The following is a 19,754-nucleotide window of genomic DNA, read 5'->3' on the forward strand; positions in this document are numbered from 1 at the left end:
ACTCAGGTCTAACTTACATAAAGTGCACAAATTTTCAGAGTATGACAGGTTACATGTGTACACATTTATGTTTATGTGACCCAGATCAAGATACAGAACATTCCCATCCCTCTAGAAAGTCCCCCATACCCCTTCCTAGTCAGTACTGATCAAACCAAATAGCAGTCATGGCTCTCTACTTCTCTCACCCTACTCTCTTCTCTCTCCATCAGTCCTAACTCAGTAATTTTAACTATTCCCTATCTGCTGCTGATTCCTGAATCCTTATCTCCAGCACTAACTTCTCCTGAAAACAACATATTCCAACTCCTTGCTTGACATACATATCAGGATATCCTATGGCATCTGTATCATGTATAACATGGACAAAATTTAATTAAATGTCATCTTTCTCTCCCTACCCCTAATTTTTTCATCTTCTCTTATTCCCTTGAGCTTTAGAAGAACCACCAGTCATCCAAGCCAAAATACCTGAGCCATCCTAGATTCTTCCTTTCCAAGCACCAACATGGTCTGATTTTAGCCTACGTATTTCTCCAATTTGCCTCTCCTCTTCCTGTTACCACCACAGGAGTCCAGATATACTTTATGGCAATAGCACTCTGGTCTCCCTGCTTCCAATTTGGCTCATCTTAAAATCCATCTTCCACAGTGGTACCAGTGACCTATCTAAGCCCATAGCTGATTTCTCCGCTTCTCTTCAATGGCTCCCCATCAACTAGATCATGCTCTTTGACATGATCTAAAAAGTGCCCATGATCTAGTCTACCTACCTCTCCAGCTTCTCTCACCACTTTCCACTTTATGAACTGATAATAATGTCCAGTAATGTGCCTGTTCTTTCATGTTATTTACTTAGTCCAGAGTGTCTTTCCCATTTTTCCCCCTTAAATCAAGGCAACTCAATTTTCTTTCAATTCTCCATCCAAACACTGTCTGTTCCAAGTAACTTTCAAAGACATCTCAGGAGATGGGCACCTCAACAACCCTTTTATGTATGCCTACAGTCCCCTAAATACCTTTTCAACTTGTTGTTGTTTGGTTGCTAGGTTGTGTCCGACTCTTGCAACCCATGGACTGTAGCCCACCAGGCTCCTAAGTCCATGGGATTTCCCAGGGAAGAATACTGGAGTGAGTTGCCATTTCCTTCCCCAAGGGATCTTCCCAACCCAGTGACTGAACCCAGGTCTCCTTGCATTGGCAGGCAGATTCTTTACCACTGAGCCACCAAGGAAGCCCCAGCTTTCTAGTTTCTTGAGCTAATAAATATGCCTTTCTCTTAATCCAGTCTGACTTAAGTTTCTGTCATTTGCAACTGAGAGAGTCCAGGTTTCTAAGGAAATGTTTACTGTCATTACATGAGTTAACCCACTTGAGTGACTTTATATAGACAGAATGTGTTCAGAGTTGTAACTAAGCAATAGGAATCCAAAGAAGACCTTGAGAGTCATTCCAACTGAAAACTGAGAGAATCGCAGGCTTTATTACAGACATAGTATTAGGGCTGAGCCTTTAAGGATCAATAAGTGGTGCCATAACCAAGGGTACACATGAATGAGCTAGAGTAGAATCTATGTACTCGACATTCACTTCAAGGTTCTTTCCCCTGTAATACAGGGACTCCCAGAAGTCCCTCAGGTATAATCTGGCTCTGATCTATAACCTTCCCACTACTTATGCATTAACCTTCAAAATTAAAAAATAAATAAACACATTAACTATATAAAGGTTTGGAAGCAAGAAAACACAAGGTGTATTGAGAAAACTGTCAGATAACTGGTAAGACCAGATAACAGGGCACATTCATTCATTTGTTACAAATATGTAGCACATACTGTCCTAGATGCTGGGAATATAGTGACTAACACAAACTATGGCCCTGATCTTTATTCTACTACCAAAGGACAATTAACAAGCAAACATGTAAATGCGTGAAGAAAATAAAATGGAGTGCTAAAGAGTGTAGAGTGGGTGAGTAGAAAGCAGATTCCATTTGGGTGGGCAGGAAATCTCTGAGGAGCAATAGCTGAGCTGAATTATGAAATGTAAGAGGTATTAGCCATATAAAATATTTAGACAATGAGAGACATAAGCAGAGGGAAACCAAATTGGTATATTCAAGGAACAGAACCAAGGCCAATATGGGAGAAGTGTGATAAAAGATGAGGTTGGGGAGGTAAAATTTATATAGAAGAGAACAGTGAAAGATGAGGCTGTTAAGAATTCTAACAGTTGACGAATAGTCTAAATATATGTGAAAGTCTTTACAATTTCTTTGAGGAGATAAAATGAGAGGAAAAAACAGACACTGATTTATGTGAGATGGAAAAAAGAAAAATAAAGAGATAAGGCCATATAAAACAGAAAGAAAACTGATACTATAAATTTAACATACTTAAGAATCATTTTAGTAGGCATAATATATACTTAAAATAACCTCTCTAGTAATAAATACATTAAGTGATGTTATTACAGTCTATTGTATCAACTCAGTGTAATTTATCATCCTTTTCAAAAAAATACCAACGGAAGCCACCCTCCACACCCAGATCAGTCTGGAACTAGTCTGAGATCTAGACTCATCAGTGCTTGTTGCTGTTGTCAGTTGCTCAGTTGTGTCCGACTCTTTGCAACCCCATGGACTGTAGCCCATAAGCTGTCACTCTCCTGTCCATGGAATTCTCCAGGCAAGGGAACTGGAGTTTGCAGCCATTCCCTTCTCCAGGGGATCTTCCTGACCCACGGATCAAACCCAGGTCTCCTGCATTGCAGGCAGATTCCTTACCATCTGAGCCTCTAGGCTCATGCTTAGTCATGTCCAACTCTTTTCGACCCCATGGACTGTAGCCCGCCAGGCTCCTCTGTCTGTGGGATTTTTCAGGCAAGAATACTGGAGTGGGTTGCCATTTCCTCCTCCAGGGGATCTTCCCGACCCAGTGATACAACCTGCAACTCCTGCACTGCAGGCAGATTATTTAACCACTGAGCCATTAGGGAAGACCTAAAAATTAAAAGGCACCTTTGAGCTTGGCTTCTGCAACAGCTTATTTATTTATTTATTTTGCTTAAAAAAAGTGAGGCCTGAAAAAGGAATGGGATTTGCCCACATCACATGTGAGGGTCAGAATAAGAATCAGAATTGTGCTTTCAGATTTTTACTTCATTGCTTTTCCTCTGAATCATACAGACTCTCATATAAATTCCTGGAAATAATCAGGCCCTTATCCTTAATCATTGTATATCTTAAGTCTCAAAACCCAAAATATAAACAATATGAAAACTGCTTTCAGAGAATGACTAGGACTAATAACTTATTATTATAATCTCTTTGAGCAAAGAATCTATGTCTCTTTCATTACTTTTTCCCTAGCACCTAGCAAAATAAAGGTTTATTGTAAACATATATTTATTGAACATCTAAATGTATAACACACTGAGATAGCTTCTTCAGGACCATAAACAATGTATATTTACTATGGGCCAGGCACTTTTAAGAGCTCTGTGTGTATTAACACATTAAATCTTTACAGGAACCCTACATTATCCCTGCCTCACAGACAGAGAAGCTGAGGCACAGAGAGATTGAGCAACTTGTTTAAGAGTGCACAGAAAGTAAGATGGCAGAGGTGGGATCTTAAGAACAATAAAGCATATCACAGATCCAGCCTTGACGAAATTTAACTGTTAGAATGGGAGGTAAGATACACACATTTAAAAACAAATAAGAACCAATGATAATTTTATGAAGTACATCTGCACAGTTAAGTGAATAAAGTGCTACATGGAGTATACATATAGTATGTATACTTTTATATAAGAAGGAGATTAAAAAAATATATCTGTTATCTAAAAAAGAAACATAGGAAGGATATGCTGGAAAACAAGAAAGTTCAAAATATAAAAGGAGAGTGGAGAATGGAGTAGATAGGAATTGAGAGGGAGCGACACTTCTGTGTATATTTTTTTGAAGTTGTGACTTGAAAACATGTTAATACTCTACATATTCAAAGATGAAATCAAATTAACCAGAGGAGACAGTAAATAAATCATAAATTTTTTGTAGATTGGTTTTATAGTAGTATGGGCAAGCATACATTTCAAATGCATTACAGAATAGAGGAAAGTAGAAAGTGTGGTAATGTTACTGGGAGACAGAGTTCTTACTGTGAAAGAGACAAATGTAAAATGGGGAGAGGCAAGGAAGAACCCATAAAAATGGACTGAAACTGGGGTTATCGGTATGAACTCATGATCTCTAAAATAAGTATATGAGTATACACATTTACACACATGCATACACTTATGCATATACACAGGGTGGTGCACATGTGTGTAGTTAAATACATTTCCTAGTTCTGCAGCTTCCCAGGTGGCACTACTGGTAAAGAACTTGCCTGCCAACTCAAGAGACATAAGACTCACAGGTTCGATCCCTGGGTTGGGAAGATCCCCTAGAGGAGAGCATGGCAATCCCTTCTAGTATTCTTGCCTGGAAAATCCCATGGATGAGGAGTCTGGTGAGCTATAGTCCTTAGGGTCACAAAGAGCTGGATGTGACTGAAGCAACTTAACACATGCACACAGCTCTGCCAACAAACACACACACACACACACACACACACACACACACACAGCTCTGCCAACAAGCCTAGAAGCAAAGATACCCTAAGCAATGAATACATCTAGCACCCAAGTTTTGGCTTGAAATAGCAAAAAGGAACCATGGCTCCTTGAATTTCAGGTTGATTCTAGGGAGAAATATGGAAGGCACAAGATCTTGTTATGCCCCCAAATAAGGAAGTACTCAAAGACTAATAGGGACACATCACAAAGGAGTCAGCTTGAAGGACAATTTGAACACCAAAGTAATTAAGGACAGTAATGAATTACAAACCAATGGGGAAAAAAATAGAAACCCATGAGACCATACCAATAACAGATAATAGAGAGACAAAGGGAGAAGGGAAAGTTCTTAACTCTTCAGCAGAATGCTGACAGCCAACTGGTAAATGTGAAGCATGTACTGGGATTGAAACAAATCATCATTTGGCAATCCTCACAGTAAAGACTGGTGCATCAAGAATCATGAATAGTTGCTAAATCTAGAATGCTAAATTATGAGCAGCAGGGTATTTGTATGGTCTTAAAAATGTCTCCCCACACAAAGCTCATTAGCAGCACAGGAACAAAATCATAACCATACAGTAAGAAATCAGACAACACCCCACCAATCAGGGACAGATGGACATCATGTGCCTCGAGATATGTTGTACCCTGTGCAGGATACAACATTATTTATGAGCACTTTCAGCTGAGAATGCATAACCTGACTTTAATCATGAGAAAACATCAGATAACCCTCAAGTAAGGAATACTCTACTTCTATAAAGGGAGAAGGGGCTTGTATTTCTCAAAAATGTCAAAATCATAAAGGACAAAGAAAGGCTAAGGACTCTTCCATATTAAAGGAGACTAAACAAACAAAAACAAAGCAAATACAGATTAAGAGAGACAGAGTATGTGACAAAGAAATACAATTTATGATCATGTTCTTGCTCCAACATTAGAGGAAAAAAATGAAGGACATTATCAGGTCATGACAAAACTGGAATGCAGACAACAGACTACCTAAAGTATGGTATCAATGCTAAATTTATTGCAGTTGATAATTAGTGTGGTTATGTAAGGGAATATCCATATTTTTAAGAGACACATATTGAAATATTTAGGAGTACAGGGCTATCATACTTATAATTTACTCTAAAAAAAAATAGTCCCAGGGACTTCCCTGGCAGTCCAGTGGTTAAGATTCCGTGCTTTCACTGTGGAGGGCATGGGTTTGATCCCTGGTTGTGGAACTAAAGACCCTGCATTGCACATGACAGGGCCAGAAATAATCCCAACAATAGTTATAACATGTGTGTGCATGTGTGTATGAGGGAGGTAGAGAGAAAGGGATAGAAAAAGAGAACATATTTGCAAGCACAAATGATTAAGTAAATGAAGTAAAATGTTATCAGGTACATCTGCATAAAAGGTATATGAATGGCTATTTGTACTATTCTTGCAACTTTTTTCTAAGCTGGATATTATTTCCAAAACAAAAACATTATGATCCAAGCTATAAAATGCTACAGACAAGATGAGGGAGAGGAGCTGCTGAGGCGACGTGCTGAAAGCTTTCTTGGAGAATGCAGCATTTTCACTGGTAATGACAGAGCAATGCATAACTTCCCTCAAGCATCATATTTCTTACCCTGGGGTATGCAAGAGATGACTCTGATGTCTATTTAATGGCTGTAAGTTCTCCCTGGCCAGGAAGCAATGTGTACCTGCTGCTGATTCTAAGACGTTTCTCGAGATTAGGAGAAGAGAGTGAAGAGGCAGCAGGCAGCCCAAGACCCAGAGAATAGTTCCCAAGAGCTGGCACACTGGCGTAAATGGTAGGCAGGTCCTACTCTGCTAACAGTCTCTCCCAACCCACTCTGAGCTCTGACCAAAGTCCTTCCGTGCTCCAGTTGTGTGACGACAGCTCAGGCACCACCACCAAAGAGCAAGGTCCAGGCCAAGAACTCTCATTTCCACAAGCTAAATGGTCATTATCTGAGTTACTGGGTTCTGGGAAATGGCAACCTCTAGCTACCTAATTGCAGGGGTCATGCCATCATCTGTGAATCACTCAGAGCCCTGAGAACGTCAACAGAGTGAGACCTCAATAGAGAACTAGCCCATTGGTATCACAATGGCTGGTGAGCACAACCAATGGCTGGGGCCTAATTTAAGCTTTTAGACAAGTAAAGCAATCCATATGAAAACAGGTGAGGATGGCAGACGTGTAGGGGCATTGGGGGTGGGAAGCGCAGTGTGAGTTTAGCACACTAACCTATGAAACCAAGAAGAGGATACAAGGTATGGATCTCAGAATGTACCCTTGGTGTTGGTGACATTCTTGCCAGGAATTTACAACCTTACATTCTTTATCCACTAAATATATGTATGTAAAAAACTGAAACTCACCAAGAGGAAAAACTTACCCTGGCAAGTTTCTCTGGTTTGGAGGAGACATGCAGCTGGGAAAATAGCTCTGTTATCTCTTTGGTAAAGTCTTCATCCCCTAGAAAAACAAGTCCCATGTAAAACACTGTACAAAGACTGGAGTGGATCATTGCAGGGGAAGAAAAGAGAAATAGTAGCAGCAGCAGTAGTACTAACAGCAGAAGCGAATTATACGAGCAAGGTGCTTTAGTGGTTACAAAATCCTTTTTAATGTATATTTTATTATGAATTCTTTTAATGGGCTTGTTAAAAAAAAAAAGGCATCATAATCCCATTTTAGAGATGAAGAAAATAGGGCCTGAAGAGGTTAATTTTACATCCCCCAAATCTCATAACAAATTAGGAGTCAAACCTTGCCCTTCCCACCCCCAATCCACAGCCTGTGCTCTTTGTATTCCATCCTATAAGCATGAATGGAGAACTGATGAAGGCAGAGTACTAACCGAGTACTACGCATGTGCTTCCCAAGAAACTAAATTTAAGTTGGAACATAAAAGATGAGTACAAGTTAGCCAAGAAAATGGCTTCAGGCAGAGAAAACAAGTACAAAGATCCAGAAAGCAAGGCAAGAAGTTCCATACGTTGGGATTGTCCTGATGGAAGAAGGAGAAGAGGGATAGAATGAAGCTAGGCAAGTAAGCAGGATTCAGGTATTAAGGGATGTCATAAGCCATGGTGAAGAATTCAGAACTTTTCACAAAGAGAATGAGGAGCTGCTGAATGATTTTAAACAGACAGGTAAATCCAATTAAAATTTTAGAAAGATCACTTTAGCTTCCTGGTAGGAATGGAATCAAAGAGAAACATGAAGGAAAGCAGGAAGGCTGAGGCAATAATCCAGGATCCAGATAAGAATAGTGGTAGATAGTCAGAAAGGAAGAGGAAAAAGGATTCCAAGATGTTGGAAGGATGGTGAGGAAGCTATTGGAATAAGCTTGATGAGCAATGATGTGGAACATGGAATACTTAATACCTGAGAAACATGCAAGCAAATGGGTGAGTCAAGATCAAAAACAATCAACACATCCAAACAAATGACAGGAAATTCTCTGTTTCTCTCTATTTATCTAAATCCTAGCCAATCTCCTCTTTGAAGCAGAGCCCAAGTATTTTCTGCACCAAAGACTACAGAGAGAACTCTTGTATACAGAAATCTCCTAGCACTTACAATCTATGTGAGTATCTCTCAGTCACTAGTTCATGGTTACCAAAGCAAATTATTACAGCTTCATACCTGCTTTCCTCCCCAAAATCCTTAGGGGGAAGAAAATCTGCCTTGATTCTTCTCTATCTGCTAGTCTTTTGTCCTCCCTTGGGATTCAAGGCAGACCATTCAAATCGTTTAGTGATCCCAGGTATAACACAGTTTGGGAAAAACTGACCTCACTCAATGATACAACTGTGACCTTTGTAACTTGTTTAAACAATTCCTAATCATATCCTACTAAAAATCTGACTCTTAGCAGGGAATTTTGTTTTCCCAGCAAAGCTCTAAATTATTTGGGATCAAGGGATGAATGTGCATCCAAGTGGGATGCAAGCATCTCAAAGAGTAAGTGTAGGAGGGAAAAAAAAATGACTTTTACTTATAGCCATTTGTCTCACTCTTTAAGAAGTTATTTTCTAGGATACACTTTAAAATGTAAATTAACATATTATTATGGGGACATGTTTATAATTTATACACATTCAAATACACACACACACACACACACACACATATTAGGGTTTAAGTGCTCAAAAAACTTTTACTGCTGAAGGTTAATCAAAAAATGTATTTGCAATATGTACAGACCTGGTATTAGGCTTAGTGAAATAAGTGAAACAGAGAAAGATAAAAACTATGTTATCACTTATATGTGGAATCTAAAAAACAAAACAAATAAGTATTTTTTGAAAAGATAAAATACAGGGGGGGAAATGGAGATCTTTGTCATGTACTCCCCATCAATTTGAGCATAAAAAGCAGTTGTTGTATTAGAACAAAAGTATACAAAGACAAAAGAAAGACAGGGTTGGTGCTTTGGGGGGACTCAGAAGACAGGCTGGCACCACAAGCAGGAAGTCTCCTACAAAAATGAAGGGATCAGGTACATAAGGTAGAAGGGCAAAGGCTAAGGATGCTGACAGAAACTGAAGATGATCAATATCACCAGAATCGGGCTCTGTGGTTTTCTCTCCTCTATCCTACCATCACTTTCTTTTTTTAAACTTCATTGAGATATAATTAAATACCAAGGTCAGTGTTGCATTCTCACCCAGAATCACTATGGAGGTCTGTTGGAAAGGGTGGCATGCAGCACTCCAATGCTGTCTTTGAAGAATCCTGATCTCTGGCAAACAGATAGGGAATAAAAATCTCATAGACACAAATCCATCTGTTTAGAAATTCCCTCGAGTCCTCTGAATGGTATTTAAAATCAGGATTTCTAATTACTATACAAAGTGAGATGTTGACTAAATTAAACAAATACTGTTAATGGTATTATGTACAAATAACCTAAATTAAGTTCATAAAATAACCAGGAATTGGTTAGGAATAATGGAGCAACTCGGAGAAGGCAATGGCACCCCACTCCAGTACTCTTGCCTGGAAAATCCCATGGGCGGAGGAGCCTGGTCGGCTGCAGTCCATGGGGTCGCTAAGAGTCAGACACGACTGAGCGACTTTACTTTCACTTTTCACATTCATGCCTTGGAGAAGGAAATGGCAACCCACTCCAGTGTGCTTGCCTGGAGAATCCCAGGGACGGGGGAGCCTGGTGGGCTGCCGTCTCTGGGGTCGCAGAGTCGGACACGACTGAAGTGACTTAGCAGCAATGGAGCAACTTAAGCAAATCAAAAATCAATTTATAGGTGTCCTGCTAAGTGAGACTTTGAAAATGAACATCTTTATTTATTTACTCCTGCTATTCTAATAACGAAAATAACAGCCACCATTTGTTGAGTGTTTACTATGAGCCACACATTAAACGTAACATTTCATTGAGTCCTTATAACAAACTGAGAGGGATTAGCCACCTCTACTTATAGTTGAGGAAACAGAAGCTCAGGGTTAAGTAACTTCCCAAGTCACAAGGCTTAATAAATGGCAGATCTTGATTTAGAACCCAGGTCTAACTCCAAAATCCATCCTTTTATCTACCATGCTTACTGTCTTCTCAGTATGTCAAGACAGCTTTAAAAATTCATATTCAAGGACCATTTCGTATCAGGACTCTTTACACAGAGTAAGATACTATATAAATATTATCTATTTAGCAAGATATTATATAACCAGACAAATGGTTTAAGAAGATGTGGTACATACAGGGCTCTGGGATAACCTAGAGGAGTGGGATGGGGTGGGAGGCAGGAGGGAGACAGGAGGGGACATATGTATACCTATGGCTGATTCATGTTGATGTACGGCAGAAACCAACACAACATTGTAAAGCAATTATCCTCCAATTAAAAATAAATAAAATATATTCCACATCACCCATTAAAATTACCACAGACCAGAATAGATCCCTGCCCAATATTCATTAATTAATACCCCATTAGGTAGGAGGCCATAAAAGAAAAAAAATCTATGCTATCAGCTTACATTGAGACAGGGCATATTGTGCCTTGCCCCAACCCTTTAACACTCCCCATCTGCTGGTTAAAAAATCTAATGGCAAAAGTTAGAGATTGTAAAAGACTTGAGATCTATCAATGCTATTATTCTTTGCCATTCTGTAGTGCCAAACCCCCATATCTTACTGTCCTATATTTCTAAAATAGTGACTTGTTTTCTGTGATAGATCTCTATAGTGCATTCTTCAGTATCTCTGTACATTCTGGTGACCAATATCCTTTTGCCTTCATCACTTGGAATGAACAATAATATATAGGGACTCTAATGCCACAGGGTTATGCTGAAAGCCCCACTTATTTTCCCAGATATTAAAAGCTGACCTTGATGATCTAGATTTTCCTCACAAGTCAGTTCTAATACAATACACAGACCATTTGCTGCCATGTTCAAGTTCTTTGATAAATAGCCAACAAGATACCCTGTACTTACTTCAGAAGCTAGTTTCAAAGGTATATAAAGTGTCCAAGGAAAAATTATAATTTTGCAAGACTAGTATAAAATATTTATGACATATGATGGTTATATATGTACTGACATCTACATACGTACAGCACATAAACACACTATATCTTTCCCACTCAAATGCTGGATTTCCATACTACCTTTCTTCTCTTCCTCCTCTTCCTCACAGAGCTCTGCTAGGGAAAATGCTTCTTTGAGTTGCTCCAATTCAAGTTTCAGAGTCTCTAACTCTTCTCCACTTAGAGAATTAAGAATAGACTTCACCTGAATTGATATAAGATAATAAGCATGAAAAAGAAAAACACTCTCAAATGCAAAAGAGGTTATAGACCATAGTAAAATGAAAATTATGAATTCACAAGCTCTTAAGAACCTTAACACAAGAGGAAAGATAGGGAGAATTTGTGCTTCCAAAAACAATATAAACCACTGCAGCCATACCACCCTGAATGTACTTCATCTAGTCAAAAACAATATAAATCAGAAATGTATAGAAATTAGTGCTTAACTCAACTTAAAAATTAGGAGAAAATGAAATAGTCTTGAATCAATTAAAAGCTAACAGGTAACTAAATCCAAATCAGCATCTTAAGCCAAAGAAACTTGAAAAAAAGAACAAGATGAAGGACAAATAATAGATGTACTATTAAGACATCTTTGTTAATCTGTCCATTTGTCTTTAAAAATTTAGAGAAACAACACCTGACTCATTCTTTTCTAGCAATTAATTCAAATATTAATTTGTTTGTTTTGGCATAGTATTTTCAGAGTGTCTCATGCCTCTACCTGACATACATTTCATTTTCCAACTGCACAAAGGCAAAGAGACTATGCAGTGTGCTTTTGCTGAAAGACTACCCCAGATGAAATTTTTGGTTTGGAATTACCTTTATTTCACTTTCTCGAGAGAGCATCTCCAGAGCTTCTAGATGTGAAAGGCCTTGAAATTCATCAAAGAGTAGCCCATAATGAGTTTTCTTGTCTGTTTCCATGGTAACCTCATTGGAAGTCCATAGTTCTTCTTTCTCCTTTGCCTCTCGTAAAACCTGAAAGAGATATGGAGGCATTATACTGCAATACATAACAAAAGCTTAAGGATGAGTTTTGAAAGTCGAGGGAAGCAAAACTGAGATGAATAACACTGCTCTTTCATTATGGAACTGTGATTCAAATCAGATAGGCTCAGGAGCTGCAGGGAAAATATGATCACATAACTTGCTCCTACACAGGGTAAATAACACCCTAGGAACCAAGTGTTTTTCTGAACGTGGTTTTTACTATTAATCTAATAAACAACCCTAAAAGGGCTTGGCATCTTATACTGCATTGAGAAGACATTCTGAGGGAAGGAAAGAGGAGGAAAAAAAAGAACTGCGCATTTTTCTAAGCATTAGAGCTGTGCATCTCCTCACCAAAAAAAAAAAAAAAAAACTTAATTAAAAAAAAATTCACTAAAAAGTCCTCAAAAGGAAATACTAACAAGGTCCCAAGTTAACACAGGCAAAAAATCAAAATAGAAACAGAAAGTAAACAGATAAATGCAAATAGTACCTGAGACAGCGTAGAAGTCCGGTTCATCAGACCCTTGGTTCTTTTAAATCCAGGATCCCCCTCTGCTATTACATCCATTGTCTTTTTTCCAATGAATTCTAAGGCATCCAAACCCCCACTGATAACACTCTTTCCCTAGGAAACACATGTAACCTCGTCACAATAATGTTGAAGAAAGACACCTGCATGTTTTGATCATGTAAAATAGTGGATAACAATACCAAATGGCAAGAAAGTGGGGCAACTAAAACAATCATATTGTACTTATGGGAATGTAAAGCAGTATACCGACTTTGGAAAACTATGAGTATGTCTGAATATATGAATATCCTATGACCTAGCAACGGTACCCATGGTTAAAAACTCAAAAAATTGTGTAGAGGTTCATCAAAACACACACAAGAATGCTCACAGGAGTACTATTATAAAAGCTAAAAACTGAAAACTACCTCAACACTTACCAACTCTGGAATGAGTGTTACACAGTCACTCAACGAAACACAACAAAGAAAATAGAATATACCACACAGCTATACCATGAATAAATTATACAAACATAATAATGAATGAAAGAAACCAGATACAATAGAGTACATTCTTTATGATTCTTTATACAGCAAGCAAAATTAATGTATGTTGGTAGAAGACAGAAGTGTAGCTATCTTAGAGGGCAATAGAGGGAGGCATAGAAGACAGGGAGACAGCACAGGGAGACATCTGATATACCACCATGCTGTTTCTCAGTCTGAATATGAGCACATTGTGAAAATTAAAACCAAACACTTATGATTTCATTTTTCTGAATATAGATTATACTAAGTAAAAAGTTAAAATAAAAAGTACTAGCTATTGTCATGCAGGAGATATTAAGCTTCCTATATAATCCTTTCAAAAATGTTTCTAATCATCTATGCCTTTATAAGTACTCATCATAAACATCTCATTTTCCCTTCATCTAAAAGATGTAATTATGAGAAAAATATTTTTGTAAAGCAGAGAGGTTTTTCTAGGATCAACAAACTAAGAATTCTTAGTCCATAAAATATTATGTACATTACCTCTCCATTACTCATCTCCTCCTCCCTCTTTTACTTCTAAGTTTTTCAAGTAGCTCTCACTCTACACTTAAGATCAAAGTGAATGATCTTCGGCAATTTGAACTACCATAAGAGTAATCAGTCCCCACGACTTTTAAGGAAAAAGAAAGAGAGAGAGACAAGACCCATTATAATCATGGAAGGAAGCAGGCCACCTTGGCAATTTTTACTCACTGTGCTCTGAACAGCAGTAGAGATGGTCGAGAATACCCCAAACGGCCCACTCATTGGAGAGGAGTTTCCATTCTCTTTGGCACTTGTCTCTCCTATAGTAGGGAAGGGATGTGTAAATAGGTTTGCTTTATTAGCATCTATATGAATTTTTTAAAATCAGATCTTACTTCCAACATACAAGGCCTTAGCATTTTTCAAGCATTTTAAACCATTTGCCTATTTAAAATATAAGCTAAGGCAACTTTTTTTCATTTTCATTTCAAAACAAAATCCAGTCTTTTGAACAACCTACTGATTATATACAAGAGACAACATGATTTTCTGCACAAGGTAAAACCACAGGGTCAGAAAACAGGTCAGTGGTCACTGAGAGTGGAGAACTGGTGGAGGGGAGTGACTACAAAGGGGCATGGGGGGTGTGGTGTAAAAATATTCTTGTGTCCTGTCTATACAGATATAGGAAATATTCTATATATGAATAATCACAATGGACTATGATTACACAGTGTAAAGAGGACTTAATGCTTGTCAAAATACATAAAACTATAAACAGTTGGTCCTCTGTTCTGTGATGTCAAACCTGTGGATACTCATTTTTATATAAAGGACTTGAGCATCTGAGGATTTTGATATCTATTGGAGGGCTCCTGGAACCAATCTCCATGGATATTACAGGATGACTATACCTAAAGAGAGCAAACTTTATGTAAATTATTAACTCAATAAATCTGATTTTTTTTTCAAATCCAGGCTATTTTAAACTTTATCCTAGAAAATTATGCTTCTTCATAAGATTCAGACATGCATTAGGGAGATTTTTTTTTTAATCTGTACTATTAACACTAAAATCTATTATAGGAGATCAACAAATAATCTACTGTAGGGAGGACTTTTGCTTCCAACTATGATGGATTATCTGATGTCAGACTTGCCCTTCTACCACAACATCTAGAAAAGGAGACAAAATATGAAGAACAATTATCTCCAGATACTAGACAACAGACTATACTGGACTATGGTTCAGGAGAGAAAAGAAAAAAATGAAGAGAATTCTCATTGGTTTGCTTTCCAGACCACAGCACAAGGAAGGGAAACCCAAGCAGAGCATGGTAGTCTTACTAAGTGGAAGAAACAGGCAAGAAAGCTGAAGCACCTGGAATTTGCAGGTCAGAGTACAAGTACACCTCATTTTATTGCACTTTACTGCACTCTTCAGATAATGCTTTTTTTTTTTTTTTTTAAACAAACTGAAGGTTTGTGTAACCCTCCATTGTCAGATAATGGTTAGTATTTTTCATTAATGAAGTATTTTTTAATTAAGGTATATACACTTTTTTTAAGATATAATGCTACTGCACACTTAATAGGTTATAACATAGTATAAATTTTTACATATGCTTGAAAACTAAAAAAAAAAACTTGTGAGACTCGCTTTATTGCAATATACACTTTATTGAAGTGGCCTGAAACTGAACCCACAATATCTTCAGACTTTACTGTACTGAAGAGGAGGGAGCTACAGAGGTAAAGATTTCCAGCTATCTACACAGGCATGCCCTTGAGTCTTGGGCTGAATACTAAGCTATTCTTATATTGGAAGACTCCATGATACTGGGCAAAGAATGACCATGAAGCTATAAACTAAACAATGCCCAAAGCTCATGCTAGGCTGAGAGATACTTGACTTCCAAACAATCAAGTAGACATACCTAGTTAAACACCTAGAAATTAGATAGAAACCTCAGAAGGATTAGAGGCTTAGTAGCTAAGCTAACTAGCACTTATAAAGGCTACCCTAGATTCACCCTAAAGCAGCTTAAAATGAAGTCTTAAAAACATCAACCTAATCTACAAATGGGCTTCCCTGGTAGCTCAGCTGGTAATGAATCGGCCTGCAATGCAGAAAACCCCGGTTCAATTCCTGGGTCAGGAAGATTCCCTGAAGAAGGGATAGGCTACCCACGCCAGCATTCTTGGGCTTCTCCAGTGGCTCAGATGGTAAATAATCCACCTGCAATGTGGGAGACCTGGGTTCGATCCCTGGGTTGGAAAGATCCCCTGGAAGAAGACATGGCAACCCAATCCAGTATTCTTGCCTGGAGAACCCCATGGACAGAGAAGCCTGGCAGACTGCAGTCCATTGGGTCATAGAGTCGGACATGACTGAGCAACTAAGCATGCACACAAGCTACAAATATCTTCACTGCCCTCCAAACAAAACTCACTCCCTTTAAAAGACAACAAAATCCACTCAACTATGTAACATTTTTAATTTCGAGAATCAAAGAAATGAAAAATGTGATCCATAACCAAGAAAAAATACTAGTCAACAAAAATAGATTCAAATGTCAGAGATGACAGTATTAGCAGACAGGGACACTAAAATAAATACATCAGAAGGTAAGAAACGGAAAATTCAAAGAAAAAAGAAACAAATGGAATTTCTAGAATTGAAAATATAATGAAAGTAAAACTGAACATCATTCAGTCGTGTCTTATTCTTTGCGACCCCATGGATTGTAACCTGCCAGACTCCTCTGTCCATGAAATTCTTCAGGCCAGAATACTGGAGTGGGTAGCTGTTCCCTTCTCCAGGGGAGCTTCCCAACCCAGGGATGGAATCCAGGTCCTTTTAAAAGTCACTGAGTGGACTTAATAGCATTAGACACAGCAAAAGATTAGCAAAGCCACAACAAAAACTATGCAAACTGAAGGACAGGAAAAAAAGGCTTAAAAAAATGAACCAAACTTTAGTGACAGGGCAACAACACCAAAACTAATACATTAAAATATTTTTTCAAGCCACAATAGATTCACATTCAGCTCTTATTAGACTCTTACTCAATTGTGCCAAGCAAAAAGGTAGACAATTTTTACATTCTATATTCATGGTTTTATTTAATGTTTATAACAGTCCTCTGCAATATAAAATATCATCCCCTTGCATAAATAATGAAAAACAGACACCTAAGTGGTTAAAGGACATATATCTCTGTCAGTCAAAGATTTCAAGTCTCCTTTCTCATCAGTCCCATGACACCCTGAACATCACAATCCATAAACATCTACTGAAGAAATGAGCTGAACTATTCCATTTCAATCCATAATTCTAGGCTGTAACATTTCCATATACTGACCTGTTGCATACTGGACTTCCGTTGAAATTTCACTAGGACTAGGGATTCCAAGGGAAGTCTCTGCCTTCTCAATGACATTTGAAATACCTTGTCCTGATGAGAAAAATGATAACATTTTCATATTTGAATATTACTTGCAATTAGCCACCAAAACTTAAGAAACAAACCAAAATTCAAACCCACAGATTTTAAAATTCATTACAACTACAAGACTTTACTTTGACCTTATATAACTGATTTTGGGGAGTTTATCCTTATCTCCTCCCCCCAAAAATTGATTATCACTAAATAATAGTTTTATATTTATAATTCCTAAATGTCAACCTTCTAATGAAAATTATAAATTTTAGTGGCAATATAAATCAGCCCATCGTTCTAATGCATCCTCAAACTATAAAGCCTCTGCATAATCATGGAAGAATGATTAACAAAGTCATTTTTAACACAGATCTGTAGCAAAATATGCACAAAAATTAACAAAATGACTGATGACCTTACCTACTGTGGCTACTGTAGCTGAGGCTGAGGACAGCAAGGACTTGCCCCAACTGCCCCAATAGCCCCATCCAGACTGGGGTACATCTTTGGAAACAGTCTCCTATTTTTCCCAGTAGCCAGAAAAACCAAAGAAAAATGGAAAAATTAGAGGGAAGTCAGAGTGCATACACAAGGTAGCTAATTATTGGCCAAAAGTATGGCTGAACAAATACATACTGTGTGGCTCAAGAAATGTACTGACTGGCAGATGTATGTTAACTGCATGTAAGCATTTATAGAACTGAGAAAATTTAGTGTTTTATGGTTTTAAAAGGAAGTAAATAAGTATAATCCCCAGTTTGTTTTGATTCCATATTCCTTTTAGCCCCAATATTTTTTAATTTCAGTGTTTTAATAGATACTCTACTTTGCCTGCAGCCTGTGATGCCTGAACAGGGAGAACTTCTGTCTCAAGGTCACTGGAAGGTTTGGACTCTGGTCTTTTCCGAGTAGAAGCTACAGGTTCTGATTTACTCTCCGACTTGGCACTCTGGTCAACTGACTCAAAATTCTTGACTGGCTCACAGTTCTCATCTTCACGGATAGGAATTGCTTCAGTTATCACTGCAGTCTCAAGATCATCTTTATTCGACATGATTAGATCATTGCCTGGTAAAATAAAAGCCCCCCCACCCCAAAAAATTAATTATAGGCTTTTTTTACTTGTTACTTGTTTAAACTTTTTGAGATTATCACTAAGTCACATGCAGGTGTAAGAAATAATAGAGCTCTAATGTACTCTTCACCCAATTTTCCCCAAGGTAACAGTTTGTGTAACTATAGCATTTCATAACCAGGATACCGATATGTACCATCCCCTGACCTAACTCAAAATTTCACCAGCTTTACACTCATTCATGCGAGCATAATTACTTCCATGAAATTTTATCACATGCACAGATTCATATAATCATTACCACAGTCAGGATACAGAATAATTCAATTACAATGATCCCTTGTGTTTTAGCTATCTTTAGCCACTCCCACCCACCTCCTAACCCACAGCAATCACTGACACTCTCCATCTCTATACTTTTGTCATTTCAAGATGTTATATAAATGCAGTCATACAGCATGTAACCTTTTGAGACTGAGTTTTTTTACTCAGCAAAAGTCCCTCAAGATCCATGCAAGCTGCTGCATTAGTAGTTTCTCCCTCTTCATTGCTGAGCAGTGTTCCTTGGTATGGGTGCATCTCAGTTGTTTCACCACTCACCTGCTGAAGGATGCCCGGGCTGTTTCCAGTTTAGGCCTATTACAACTAAAATGCCTATAAACATTTATATACAGGTTTTTATGGGAATATAAGCTTTCGTTTCCCTGGAATAAATGACCAGTGCATGCTTAATTTTGTAAGAAGCTGTGTGAAAGTGAAGTCGCTCAGTTGTGTCCAACTCTGTGACCCCATGGACCTGCCAAGCGCCGCGGTCCATGGGATTCTCCAGGCAAGAATACTGGAGTGGGCTGCCATCTCCTTCTCCAGGGGATCTTCCCAACCCAGGGATCAAACCCGAGTCTCCTGCATTGCAGACAGACACTTTACCGTCTGAGCCGCTAGTGGCAATCTTGGACTTAAGAAGCTGCCGTACTCTTTTCCAAAGTAGTTGAACTATTTTACATTTCTACCAGCAATATACGAGAAATCAAGTTTCTTTTTATTCTCATCAGCATTTGGCAGTGTTATTTTTTATTTGAACCATTCTGATATAGGTGCACTAATATGAGTTTAAGCTTTACATTGCATTTCTCTAATGGTAATGATACTGAACATCTTTTCATGTGCTTGCCATCTGTATATCCTCTTCAGTGAAACAGCTATTTTTATCTTTTGCTCGCTTTCTAATTGGACTTTTTTTTTTACTGTTAAGTTTTGAGAGCTCAATTCAAGTCCTTTGTCAGATATGTGCTTTGTAAATATTTTATTTTAGTTTGTAGCTTATCTTTTCAACCTCTTCATAATTTTTCACAGAGCAAAACTTTTAAATTTCAATGAAGTCCAATTTATTAACTTTTCCTTTAATTGACATTTTTTTTAAAACCTTATTAGTTCTTAATCATCCCTACCTCAATTTTTCAAAGAGAAGATTATGAAATTTCAGCTATCGGGATAAGATTTAC

The 19,754-nt window shown here is 38.0% G+C and overlaps 1 protein-coding gene across 2 annotated transcripts in view; it reads right to left on the reverse strand.

The window, feature by feature from the left end:
- FAM114A2 (family with sequence similarity 114, member A2) overlaps positions 1-19,754 on the reverse strand; it is a 34,997-nt gene that overhangs the window by 11,886 nt on the left and 3,357 nt on the right. For both annotated transcript variants that reach the window (XM_010829381.1, XM_010829382.1), the window contains exons 2-9: positions 18,004-18,245; positions 17,598-17,697; positions 17,100-17,192; positions 13,963-14,054; positions 12,692-12,826; positions 12,028-12,186; positions 11,281-11,404; positions 7,035-7,114 (exon numbers count right to left, since the gene is read on the reverse strand). In XM_010829381.1, coding sequence (XP_010827683.1) covers positions 7,035-7,114; positions 11,281-11,404; positions 12,028-12,186; positions 12,692-12,826; positions 13,963-14,054; positions 17,100-17,192; positions 17,598-17,697; positions 18,004-18,231 — 1,011 coding nt within the window. In that variant the 5' untranslated portion in view covers positions 18,232-18,245. The remainder of the gene's footprint in view (positions 1-7,034; positions 7,115-11,280; positions 11,405-12,027; positions 12,187-12,691; positions 12,827-13,962; positions 14,055-17,099; positions 17,193-17,597; positions 17,698-18,003; positions 18,246-19,754) is intronic.

This window comes from Bison bison, unplaced genomic scaffold (genome assembly GCF_000754665.1).
Source record: "Bison bison bison isolate TAMUID 2011002044 unplaced genomic scaffold, Bison_UMD1.0 scf7180017864505, whole genome shotgun sequence".
Lineage (NCBI taxonomy): Eukaryota > Metazoa > Chordata > Mammalia > Artiodactyla > Bovidae > Bison > Bison bison.